The sequence below is a fragment of the Coregonus lavaretus genome, assembly GCF_964263955.1.
Source record: "Coregonus lavaretus genome assembly, chromosome: 6".
In the NCBI taxonomy this organism is placed as follows: Eukaryota; Metazoa; Chordata; class Actinopteri; order Salmoniformes; family Salmonidae; genus Coregonus; species Coregonus lavaretus.
In genome coordinates, this window is record NC_139993.1 from 52,954,770 (window position 1) to 52,968,292 (window position 13,523).

At 48.7% G+C, this 13,523-nt stretch overlaps 1 protein-coding gene across 1 annotated transcript in view; it reads left to right on the forward strand.

Annotated features, from left to right (window-relative positions):
• Positions 1 to 509: 509 nt before the first annotated feature.
• LOC311131071 (rho GTPase-activating protein 39-like) overlaps positions 510 to 13,523 on the forward strand; it is a gene marked incomplete at both ends in the record, with an annotated part of 37,292 nt that continues 24,278 nt past the window's right edge. Inside the window, 5 exons of the mRNA XM_084163887.1 lie at positions 510 to 586; positions 1,000 to 1,431; positions 7,269 to 7,644; positions 7,907 to 8,173; positions 8,337 to 9,101. Coding sequence (XP_084020013.1) covers positions 510 to 586; positions 1,000 to 1,431; positions 7,269 to 7,644; positions 7,907 to 8,173; positions 8,337 to 9,101 — 1,917 coding nt within the window. The remainder of the gene's footprint in view (positions 587 to 999; positions 1,432 to 7,268; positions 7,645 to 7,906; positions 8,174 to 8,336; positions 9,102 to 13,523) is intronic.

The following is a 13,523-nucleotide window of genomic DNA, read 5'->3' on the forward strand; positions in this document are numbered from 1 at the left end:
CTGTGGCCGGGATGGGGAGGGGCTGTGTCTGTGTGTGTGTGTGTGTGTGTGTGTGTGTGTGTGTGTGTGTGTGTGTGTGTGTGTGTGTGTGTGTGTGTGTGTGTGTGGATGGATGGGGTATTTAATGATGAGGAGGGCTGTAGAGGGCCTCAGAGTGATGTCTCCATCATCCATTATACTCCTCCAGCTACAGCAGCATGGGACCCTGGGTAGGCAGTAGGCAGTCTAATGATGGAGGGTCAGCCCTCTCATAGCTTTACAAATTCATAACATTATACTATGTCTGACAGAGACTGAGAGAGGGAGAGGGGGGTGGGGGGGTGAAAGGACAAGAGAGGGAGAGAGAGAAGGTGTGAGAGAGAAGGTTTGTGTCTTTGTATTTGAGAAATACACACACACCCAGACACCGTGAGCAGCCCTTGGCAGTGCCCAGCCCAGGTCCATTAGCAGGTTGTCTGTGTGTTATGTGGTGTGGCCTGGATAATGCAGGTTGTTGTCACATCTGACCCATGCAGCTGGCCTCCACAGGAGAGGAGAGGAAGAGGCAGACTCACAGCTGCAGAGAAGCTCAAATGCTGAAGCCAACGTCATGTCTGCAAAGAGGCTCATATAAGCTTTACACCATATAATTAGGAATTGGAAGAGTAATTTAATAGGATCTCTATGCTTTACACTGTCTGTAACACCTCCTGGGCCTATATCATGTCATGATGCCATAGTACAGTAGTATTCATCTCTTGTCTATTATTTGCTGTACTGTAACATTGTACCCTCGTTGTCAGGTCGTGTTATCAGTAACTTTCCTGGTTATCATTTCTATCCACATCCTGTTTTTATAATCTCAAATCTTCTTCTGACCTCGATCATGACTCATGACCTACCAGGTGCTCTGAACCACATGGCTTGGATCTAAAGGACAGCTGCCCTGCCTCGCTTTTAGTGCTCCACATCACCATGGCAACACCTCCACTAACCCCCCCCCCCTGTTCCCCTCTGCAGGTTGGAATGGGTGGAGATCATAGAGCCGCGCACGCGGGAACGCATGTATGCCAACCTCCTCACCGGAGAGTGTGTGTGGGACCCCCCGCAGGGGGTACGTATTAAGAGGACGGGGGACAACCAGTGGTGGGAGCTGTTCGACCCCAACACCTCCCGCTTCTACTACTACAACGCTTCCACGCAACGCACTGTCTGGCACCGCCCACAGGCCTGTGACATCATCCCACTCGCCAAGTTACAGACGCTGAAGCAGCACACGGATGTGCCCTGCCCGGGAGGGGGAGGAACAGGAGGAGACAGAGGGGGGAGGACGTCAGCTGATAACAGCCCGGGGAGAAGCAGTGCGGTCAGTAGAGAGGGGAGCACCTCGTCTTCACTGGACCAGGAACTGACCGCATCGGAGAAACAGGGGAACAGAGAGGAGGCAGACAGGTAACTGTACACACTACACTACACTGACCACAACCCTAACCCTAACACTACCACAACACTAACCCTAAACATGAACACTGGACCAGGAACTGACCGCGTCGGAGAAACAGGGGAACAGAGAGGAGGCAGACAGGTAACTGTACACACTACACTACACTGACCACAACCCTAACCCTAACACTACCACAACACTAACCCTAAACATGAACACTGGACCAGGAACTGACCGCGTCGGAGAAACAGGAGAAAAGGGGAGGCAGACAGGTTACTACATACACTACACTTCCCCTGACCATGACCCGACCACAATCCTAACTCTTAACTCGACCACAGGGAGGCGGTAGACAGGTATCTAAGTCTTATACAGAACCATGACCACAACCACAAATCCTGTAGGTTCTCTGACTCTCTTTTCCCATCTCTCTCTCTCTGTTTCTCTCTCGCTCCCTCTCTATCTCCCTCCATCTCCCTCTCTCTCCTCCTCTCTCTCTTCCTCCCTCTCTATCTCTCTCTCTCTCCTCCTCTCTCCCCCCTCCCTCCCCCCTCCCTCCCGCAATCTCGCCCTCCATCTCTCCCTCTCTCTCTGTCTCTCCCCCTCCCTCTCTCTCCCTCTCCCTCTCTCTCCATCGTTCTCTCTCTCTCTCTAACGAGTCTGTCTTTTGCTCATTAGCTGTAATCTGCTGCAGTCTTCTGTGATTGGTGGAATTGCTTGGCCAGGGTCACAGTGTCCTGTAAATGTGTTCTCTGCTCCTGTCCCTGCCAGAGCTGACAATCCAGCTCTCCTCTCTCACACATACACACACACACACACACACTCTCACACACATATTTTCAGTCAGTATGTCCGCTCAGAGAGGTAGTGTTCAGTGGTATTGGGTGGTTTTCAGAGTTCATTAATAATGTTAGTGATGTTGGGCCTCTGTAGCTCATGTTAGTGATGTGGTCCTCTGTAACTCAATTGGTAGAGTATGGCGCTTGTAACGCCAGGGTTGTGGGTTCGATCCCCGGGACCACCCATACGTTAAAAAAATGTATGCACACATGACTGTAAGTCGCTTTGGATAAAAGCGTCTGCTAAATGGCATATTATTATTATTTATTATTTGGGCAGTGTGTGGTTCAGTACTAGTTGTGCTCTAGGGTTTTTGTGATTCCAGGACATTAAAGAAATGACTGGTTTGCAGTGTTTTCCATAACTACATGGAGTAGCCATGGGAGTAGCCTAGATAAAGTAGCCAGCCAGGGAGTTCCTGGCTGGGGGGGGTCAATGGGGGCAGGCTCCGAAAAAATTGCAGAACAAGCTCTATTTTGGTGGCCTCTGGTACATTCTAATGCTTTGATTCCATCCAAAATACACAGCTACATTATTGAATAATTGAACGACTTTACCTCCCAGATTTGGTCAAATTAGTTGTGGGATTGAGTAGATTGAGTGGATAAGAGCATCTGCTAAATGACTAAAATGTAATATTTGCAGTTTTCCCGCAAGATATGAATGCCCACAATGATGTTTGTTCTTCAAATTATGTATTTTGTTGGCTATGCTGCTGTGGACACTTGGGGTAAGGAAACCAAAGTTTAATTTTGTAATTTGGGTGAACTATCCCTTTAACAGTTTGGCCTGTCAATCAATCACTGTGGTTGGGATCGTCAGGGGAGGGGGCAGGATGTTTCTGAGTTACAGAGTTGGTATGGTTTCAGACCTGTCAATCAATCACTGTGTGTGGAACTTTGAGGGAAGTCGGAAGAATAGTAATCTAGTCAGAAAAACTAGTATAGTGTACACTTTTAATAAAATATATTGTGGCAAAATATTGTGTTCTGTCAAGTAAACATGGATTCCCTGTTGAGAAACAATATAGAATTGCAGGAAAATTGTTTTAAAATGCAAAGACTTTCATGGGGAGGACCCCCAAACCCCCGCCAGATTGGGCACCCCCACTTTTATACAAAGTCAGGCTCCCATGAATAGACCTACAGGTATGATTGAATAATGAAACAGGTTTTAAACATGGGCTTTGCTACACAGAAGCAGCAGTTGACTACTCCATTGTCGACACTTTAATCAAATCAGTAGGCCTATATCAATATCTTTAATAATACCATATAAGTAGTGGTCCTCTGTAGCTCAGCTGGTAGAGCACGGCGCTTGTAACGCCAAGGTAGTGGGTTCGATCCCCAGACCACCCATACACAAAAATGTATGCACGCATGACTGTAAGTCGCTTTGGATAAAAGCGTCTGCTAAATGGCATAATATTATTAAGTATCATGACTAGTATCATGGTTAGCTTTTATAACCATGGACAAATAATTATGTTGTATGTTTTATGAATAGCAACGGGATATAGGAGATGGACTTTATTCAGTACATTCAACACCTTTTATAAACTAGTCAACACTTGCTGTTCGGTCATCAATCAAAGCACAGTAACTAGCCTATGCGCCCCAACTCCGTGGCCTATTAAACACAGAAAAGAAGATAACATCTTCAAAGTGCACATTGGAATTCGGTAAGAAGGATGCACGCCGTTGCATCCTCGAGTTGCATGTTCTGTTAAGACGAATAGCCATAATCTAAATGGGATTTCTGTTATTCTGAGCACTGTGGGTGGATGCCCTAATCAGGTTACGCACCCAATGCATATGGGTCCGGTCATTTTCTGAAATGTCCGTTAAATAAAAATGCTGCCGGTCAAATGTCCGCCGCCACATTTTCCTAACGGAAATCCTGGTGTGTGTGTGTGTGTGTGTACCAATGCATTGCCGTCATCCTAAATATAAAGCATTCTCTTTATTGAACCACACAGAAGGGGGTTGGCATCATCCTCCTCCATCCCCTCTCAGAAATCACCCAATGACCTCTGGATGTTAGTACATTTGTCTGTAAGACTGTCTATGCAAAAACTGTTATAGTGTCACCATTAGGGAGTTAGGGACAGACAAAGGAGGTTGGGAACTGAGTGGCAGAGAGGAGTTTTTCTGCAGTGCTGTGGAGTTGAAATTCAGCAGAGTTGAGTTGAGTCTAACTACCTGAAGGTCCAGCATATTGATGAACAGATCCATAATGCATTGTATACACTAAGCCTATGTGTGTGTGTGTGTGTGTGTGTGTGTGTGTGTGTGTGTGTGTGTGTGTGTGTGTGTGTGCGCGCATGTGTCAGATCCATAATGTATGTGGGGGAGGCCAGATCTCACAGCCATCTGGAGTTGAGCTTCAGAACCAGAGAAGTGACAGACTGCAGCTGTCAGCTCAACCTACCTGCCCTCACCTGAACACACACATACACATCACACACTCTCTTCTCCGACTCCTGCTGGGTTTGTGCTCATACAGTATATGTGTCTAATGTCCATCAAAGGATGCTGGCGCTCCAAATTCCCCTTTGATTTGACATCATTGTAAGAGTTGGTTGGTGACAGGTTGGTTGATCACATTGATTGAGTTAATTAAATGGTTGCAGTGGCTAAAGCCACGCGTAGTCAATACACCTGGTGTTCAACCTTCCTAAGTTCTCCCATGTCACCCCACTCCTCCGCACACTCCACATCATCTTCAAGACCCTGGTGCTTGCCTACGGAGCAGCAAGGGGAACTGCCCCTCCTTACCCTCAGGCTATGCTCAAATCCTATATCCCAACCCGAGCATTCCATTCCGCCACCTCTGGTCTCTTGGCCCACCCACCCCTACGGGAGGGCAGCTCCCACTCAGCCCAGTCCAAGCTCTTCTCTGTCCTGACACCCCAATGGGAGGGCAGCTCCCACAGCCCAGTCCAAGCTCTTCTCTGTCCTGGCACCCCAATGGGAGGGCAGCTCCCACAGCCCAGTCCAAGCTCTTCTCTGTCCTGGCACCCCAATGGGAGGGCAGCTCCCACAGCCCAGTCCAAGCTCTTCTCTGTCCTGGCTCCCCTACGGGAGGGCAGCTCCCACTCAGCCCAGTCCAAGCTCTTCTCTGTCCTGGCACCCCAATGGGAGGGCAGCTCCCACTCAGCCCAGTCCAAGCTCTTCTCTGTCCTGGCTCCCCAATGGTGGAACCAGCTTCCCCCTAAAGTCAGGACAGCGGAGTCCCTGCCCATCTTTAAAAACATCTGAAACACTACCTCTTTGAAGAGTAACTTAAATAACTCTCACAGCACCCCCCCCCCCCCCCCCCCCCCCAGTGTGGAGGGAGAGATTCAGAGTGGAAGATAATTCATTGATATAGCACTTTTCTACCAACTGAGGGACTGAAAGCACTTTACAAAGTAGGGGGAAACTCACCTCATCAACCACCAATGTGTGGCACCCACCTGGGTGATGCACGGCAACCATTTTTGTGCCAGAATGCTCACCACACATCAGCTATAGCAGTGAGATATGCCAATTAGGAATGAGGGGGATGATTAGGTGGTCATGATGGAATGGGGCCAGGTTGGGAATTTAGCCATGACACCGAGGTTACAATAAGTGCCAATGGGATGTCTTATGACCACAGAGAGTCAGGCCATCTGTTTTACATCCCACCCTACGCAGGGCAATGTCCCGTTCACTGCTCTGGGGCATTGGGATTGCCTTAGACCAGAGGGAAGAGTGCCTCCTACTGGCCCTCCAACACCACTTCCAGCAGCATCTGGTCTCCCATCCAGGGACCAACCAGGACCAACCAGGACCAACCAGGACCAACCCTGCCTAGCTTTAGAGACAAGGCAGCAGTGGAATGCAGGGTGTACATTTATTTGAAGGTCAAATGGATATGAATCATTTATGGCTAGGGAAAGGAGGATCAATGTTCACTTTGTACTGAGTTTTTAGGGAGAGAGAGAGAGAGAGGTAGAGATTTAAAGAGCTGGATGGAAGGAGAGAAGACAGGCAAGGGAGTGACAGAGAGGCCAGGAGGGAGAACAAGATATGTTAGAGGAGATGTGGAGAGAGGGAGCGAGGGGAAAAAGAAGAGGAGAGGTGGTTTTGTATCTAATGGCTCCCTAGCACAGTGTGGTCTAACCCAACATACACAACCCTGTAATCCTTCCTCCTACCCCCTCAACACACACACACACGCTCATTGGCCACCCCAGTAACTATGGAAGCTGAGGGTGGCCAGTGCTACAATCGATTTCACACCTCTTTCTCTCTCTCTTTCTCTGCCTTTCTCCTTCCCTCGCTCCATCTCTATCTCTCTCCCCCTCTCTCCTAAAACTCATCATTTATATTTCTCTCACAGTTTCTCTCTGTTGTTGGGTGTTTATTGAAAAACATTCAGTATTGTGATACACAGTTAATATATTGCATTAAAACAATCCCATAAGAATACAACAATACTTTATGAGAATGCCATGATTAGGTTTAGGTGTAGCTTTCCTGCCAGGGTCCAGTTGTACCTGTCTCCTGAGCAGCAGGTCCGGACATTGCTGTGATGTCTGCTGTGTGACTGACAGCAGCACCAGGTCAACTGTGTAGAACAGTGGCTTCACACCCTGATCCCATATCTGTTTGTGCTGACTTGCCAACTCCTATGGTCATTGTCACACCACAGGAGTTGGGACCAGGCTAGGGGTTTCACTCCTGTCTCTGACTGTTCAGTTTTGTTCCAACCACTAACTAATCTATGGGAAAGTTGAAATGCTATGCTGTGTTGCACTGCATCATTGTGTGTGTCTGTGTTCAAACTTTGTCGGGATTTACTTTGCACACCACACATCAGTAACTGAACAGAATCACACCTGACAGCTCCTTTGTCCCCTGTGCCAAATATAATAATTAACTCTCTCTCTCTCTCTCTCTCTCTCTCTCTCTCTCTCTCTCTCTCTCTCTCTCTCTCTCTCTCACTCTACCTTTCTCTGCCCCCCCCTCCACCTCAGGACCTCTCCATTCAGATGGAACACAGGTACCAAGGAGAGGATGCTGATCAAGGTGACAGACAGAGAACCCAGCTTCCTCTCTCACCAGGGGAACGGTTACTCCCCCTGCGACCCCCCTACCCTCACCCCCGTCCCCGCACCTGGCACCGGCACCGCCTCCCGTATCCGCCGTTCCTCTGGAGGATCGGCACCCCCTGACAGCGGCCCCGACGGCTCTCCAATCCTCTACGTCGACCGCCGCCAGTCGCCCTTCCTGAAACGGGCGGAGCTAGGGGGCGGAGGTACCGGGACACACCGCCGCCCCTCGGCCGACTCACAGCCCCCCTCCCCACGCTACGCCTACGAACCCCCCCTCTACGAGGAGCCCCCCTCGGAGGTACGACACTCCAACATAGTTACAGAAACACATTCATAAAACATCTAAAAACACACCTCTTTCAGCTAGCCTATGGTATGCTCTGTGATTGACTCTGTTTTACTTGCCTCTTTGTGTCTTTCCCAGTATCCCTATGTGATCTGTCTTGTTTTGTTTGGTCTTATGATTGATTTTAATTGCACTAGGATTTGATTTCCGCCTGTCTTTTCTGTATGCAGTTTCTACACTTTTTTGGGATACTAATTGTTTTTTATTATTCTAGTACCAGCCCCCGCCCATCTACGAGGAACCGCCCACGGACGTGATGCACCACCTGGGCTCTGACTCCTCCTTGCTGTATGGCACAGGGAAGTCTCCGGCACGGGGAAAGCCCTCCTCGGGGACGCCCCTCTACCACTCTCCCAAACTGAGCCACTCCCCCTACGGCCAGCTGGTGCTGACCAAACAGAAGTGTCCAGAGAAGACCCAGAGTCTGGAGTACAGCCCTGCAGGGAAGGAGTATGTCAAACAGCTGGTCTACGTGGAACAGGTAGGTATTCTAGAGGTTAGAGAAGTGGGCCAGCCACCGGCGGGTTGCCGGCTTGAATCCCATGTCTGACAGTAGGACGGTAACTGGAGAGTTGCTGGCACCAGTTGGACATTTGTGTACATTAGACAATAAAGTAATCTTCTTCTTCTTCCTCCTCCAACAGTCCTCCTCCAGCCCACGTTTTAAGACAGCTGACCGGCTCCTTCGCTATGGGACCTCCACGGCCACCCCCTCCTCCATGGGGGGGTATGGGGGCTCCTACGGAGGCTCCTACACCCTCCAACACAGCCAGAGTCTGATCCGGGACCCCCGGCTGCTGCTGGACTACGGGGGCGGGGAGGGGGGCGAGGGCGGAGGCCAGAGGTTGCTCTATGAGGACTCAATGTCCTGGAGCTCCAGTCAGCACCACTCCCTCTCCCTCTCTGGGTCTACAGGAGGAGGGGGCTTCTCGCCCGGGGGGAACCGCAAACGCAAGACCCGGAAACCTTCCCTGCCCCAGGAGCTGGGGAGGTGTGGAGGGGGTGGTGGTGTTGGGGCGGACTGGGAGGAGGGGCCGATGTCGGGGACCCTGTCGGAGGCGGTGTTGAACCAGTCCAGGCTGGCGTGGGAGGCCCAGCAGGTGATGAAACAGAGGAGCAGTTGGGACTCAGCCCCGGGGGAAGGGGGCTCGGCCGGGGGCTCTAACCAGGGAGGGGGCTCTAAAGACGGGTACGAGAGCGATGGGGCGGTGCCCCTGCCTTTGCCAGGCCCAGTGGTGAGGGCGTTTAGCGAGGACGAGGTGTTAGCACAGAGCGACGGGCACCACGGGCATTACCACTGGAAACGCAGCACCTTCGACAGACTGGGCTTCCCTCAGGCACTGCTGGAGAAGAGCCTGTCTGTACAGACCAACCTGGCCTCGCCTGAACCCTTCCTACACCCCTCACAGGTATACACACACACACACACACACACACAGCCTGTCTGTACAGACCAACCTGGCCTCGCCTGAACCCTTCCTACACCCCTCACAGGTATACACACACGCACACACACACACACACAGCCTGTCTGTACAGACCAACCTGGCCTCGCCTGAACCCTTCCTACACCCCTCACAGGTATACACACACACACACACACACACACAGCCTGTCTGTACAGACCAACCTGGCCTCGCCTGAACCCTTCCTACACCCCTCACAGGTATACACACACACACACACACACGCACACACACACACACACAGCCTGTCTGTACAGACCAACCTGGCCTCGCCTGAACCCTTCCTACACCCCTCACAGGTATACACACGCACACACACACACACACAGCCTGTCTGTACAGACCAACCTGGCCTCGCCTGAACCCTTCCTACACCCCTCACAGGTATACACACACGCACACACACACACACACACACACACACACACACACACACAGCCTGTCAGTGCAGTGCAGACTCTAGCTCTTATATTCTATATTCTGTGTGTGTGTGTGACTGTGTGACTGTGTGACTGTGTGACTGCGAACTCTAGCTCATCTTCTCTGTCACAGAGACACGCCCTAGCTGCCGTAGGTCCATGAATGTTTTATCATGTGCAGAATCAGATCATTATTTGAATGGACTGAGATTGGTTTATGTAATACCAGGGGTTGAAACCTAAATTATTTTCCAATCGTTTCGTTCTGAACAGAATCATTAATTTTTTCGTTCCGTTCCACTGTTCTGACCAGTAAAATAAAGTTCTAATAAAGTTCTGAACCGGTTTGAACCAAAGAAACTCCAGGTTTATATCATTCCTTTCTGTTCCTTTTTAAACCTCTGAAATCGTCATTTTTTTACATTTAGCTTGACATTCAATTACTTCACCAATTATGCAGTGCGGATAGAGCAGCTTGCTAGGGAGCGGGCAAGCTATAGCTCAGTGAGTTGTTTAAAAATGGAAAGATAAGTGTAGGGGGCGAGATACAACTGAAATTTTGCGGGTGAGGAGAGAGCGAGAGAGGGTGGAGGAGGAAGCTTGGTTTGAAGCGCTGGGCATCTTGTGATGACATGCGTTATCTGAATTAGGCCCACAGAATTATGCCTACGGAGCGGCTTCCATGAAGGAACTTTGAATGTCTTTGAACTTCAGAGTTTTAACATTGGACCAGAGCTAGCTAGCTAGCTAACAAGCTTGTGTGTGCAGAGCGGAACTATAATTAAAAACACGTCTTACCTTTTTGTAGTTAATAAATCCAATGTGAAATGTGATAACTATAGTATCCCTAACTAGCATTGAAAAAGTTGATCCATTCTTTTCTAATTAAAAATTGCTCTCCCTCTTTTGAATGACGCTTGTAACGTCAGTAGGCTATAGCTATGCTTCGGAGAGGGAGGGGCAGTTAGCCTACATGCACACACACTGGCAAAGATTTCCAGCTGGCAGCCAGACACTGCATGAAGTTTCTGACTGAAAGACGGCGGGCTTTGCATAGCACTTTGTTGTGTTTTTTTGTGGGACCAGAGCGTAAAATAACGTTATTAACCGGTTCCCATGCTTTTCAAATAACGGTTCTGTTCCGGAACAGTATAGATCACTTTCGTTCCCGGTTCTGATTCTGTTCCTTGAATATTATTATTATTTTTTGCGGTTTTTTGTTCTGTTCTCTGAACCGGTTCCAACCCCTGTGTAATATCCATACTGCTGCTACTGCCACTTAGACAGGGACTGACCTGGACTCTCTGTACCAGATAGGCCACACACACACACGTTATGTTCTTCTATCCTCGTAGGGACCAAAAAAAATAATAATTAAAAATCCTATTTTCCCTAACCCTAAACCTAATCCTTACCATAACCTTAACCCAAATCCTTACCATAACCTTAACCCAAACCCTTATTGTAACCCTAAACCTAACCCCTAAGCTTAAAATAGCCTTTGTCCTAATATAATATGCCATTTAGCAGACGCTTTTATCCAAAGCAACTTACAGTCATGCGTGCATACATTTTTATGTATGGGTGGTCCCGGGGATTGAACCCACTACCCTGGCGTTACAAGCGCCATGCGCTACCAATTGAGCTACAGAGTCCCCACGACTTTCCTTGTTTTATGTGTGTGTGTGTGTGGGTTGGTTGGTTCTTCTGTCCTTGTGGGGACCTAAAATCACCAAAAGTCCCCACAAGGACAGAAGAACCAACCAACCCACACACACACACACACACACACACACGTACACACTGCCACGTACCATCACTTAGAATGTAGGCACAGATCACCAGAATACAGGACTGATCTAGACTCACTGTACCAGACAGGCCTACACTAACTTGGACGCAAGCATGTACACACACCCATGCACACACACATCCCAACACATGCACAGAAAGGCATTGACACACCAGGCCATAAACAAAGACACACAGAGACACATGTCACATGCTCCCACACCTCCCTGTGTGCTGCTGGATGTGTGAGACAAGAGTGACAGCAGGTCTGCTTTAAGGTGTGAAGAGAGATGGGAGCCATGCCAGAGAAGGATTGGAGCCTGTGGGGGAACTACAAGCCAGATTTATTCTGCTTCATATGTGCAGCCCTCCCTCCCTCTCTTTCCCATTCCTTCAATTATCCATCCTTTCTCTTAGCTCTCCATCTCTCTCTCTCTCTCTCTCTCTCTCTCTCTCTCTCTCTCTCTCTCTCTCTCTCTCTCTCTCTCTCTCTCTCATTATATCCACCATCACATTTTAAGACACACACAAACACACCCACACACACATACACACTTGTGTGTGCCTGATTGCGATAACTTGGCCCTCACATAAGAGAAATCTGCCCCCATCACAACCATCAGAGAGAAAGAGGGAGGAAGGGAGAGATAGAGTGGTGGGGGGTGAGAGAGAGAGAGGGGAATAGGCACTTGGGGAGAGGGAGAGATGGGGGAGTTAGTGGAAAATAGCAGGCCTGAAAGTGCTTACCAAGGAACACAGTGCTACTGAAACTCAGAACAGGGAGAACACAGTTCTACTGAAACTCAGAACAGAGAGAACACAGTTCTACTGAAACTCAGAACAGAGAGAACAGTGCTACTGAAACTCAGAACAGAGAGAACACAGTGCTACTGAAACTCAGAACAGAGAGAACACAGTTCTACTGAAACTCAGAACAGAGAGAACACAGTGCTACTGAAACTCAGAACAGAGAGAACACAGTGCTACTAAAACTCAGAACAGAGAACACAGTGCTACTGAAACTCAGAAAAGAGAGAACACAGTGCTACTGAAACTCAGAACAGAGAGAACACAGTGCTACTGAAACTCAGAACAGAGAGAACACAGTGCTACTGAAACTCAGAACAGAGAGAACACAGTGCTACTGAAACTCAGAACAGAGAGAACACAGTGCTACTGAAACTCAGAACAGAGAGAACAGTTCTGCTGAAACTCAGAACAGAGAGAACACAGTTCTACTGGAACTCAGAACAGAGAGAACACAGTGCTACTGAAACTCAGAACAGAAAGAACACAGTTCTACTGAAACTCAGAACAGAGAGAACAGTGCTACTGAAACTCAGAACAGAGAGAACACAGTGCTACTGAAACTCAGAACAGAGAGAACACAGTTCTACTGAAACTCAGAACAGAGAGAACACAGTTCTACTGAAACTCAGAACAGAGAGAACACAGTGCTACTGAAACTCAGAACAGAGAGAACACAGTGCTACTGAAACTCAGAACAGAGAGAACACAGTGCTACTGAAACTCAGAACAGAGAACACAGTGCTACTGAAACTCAGAACAGAGAGAACACAGTGCTACTGAAACTCAGAACAGAGAGAACAGTTCTGCTGAAACTCAGAACAGAGAGAACACAGTTCTACTGGAACTCAGAACAGAGAGAACACAGTGCTACTGAAACTCAGAACAAAGAGAACACAGTGCTACTGAAACTCAGAACAGAGAGAACACAGTGCTACTGAAACTCAGAACAGAGAACACAGTGCTACTGAAACTCAGAACAGACAGATAGAAAGAAAAAATGAGACGTTAAAAGGGAAAAAATATGACAGTCCTCTAATCTCTCTTTCCTCACAGCATTCCATTTTCACGTCATGTGTTTGTCTACTGCTACTGTTTCTCTCTTTTCTCTCTTTCGCTGTTAATTATGTTTGTACGAGGATAATGAGGAGTCTGGTTTGACAGTCTTTCTGTATTTCTCTCTCTTTCTCTCTCCCTCTCAACCTTACTCTCGCTTTCTCTCTCTCTCCCTCCCTCTCTCTCTGTCTCTCCTCTCTCTCTCTCTCTCTCTCCCTCCCTCTCTCTCTGTCTCTCCTTCTCTCTCTCTCTCTCTTTCTCTCTCCCTCCCTCTCTCTCTGTCTCTTCCTCT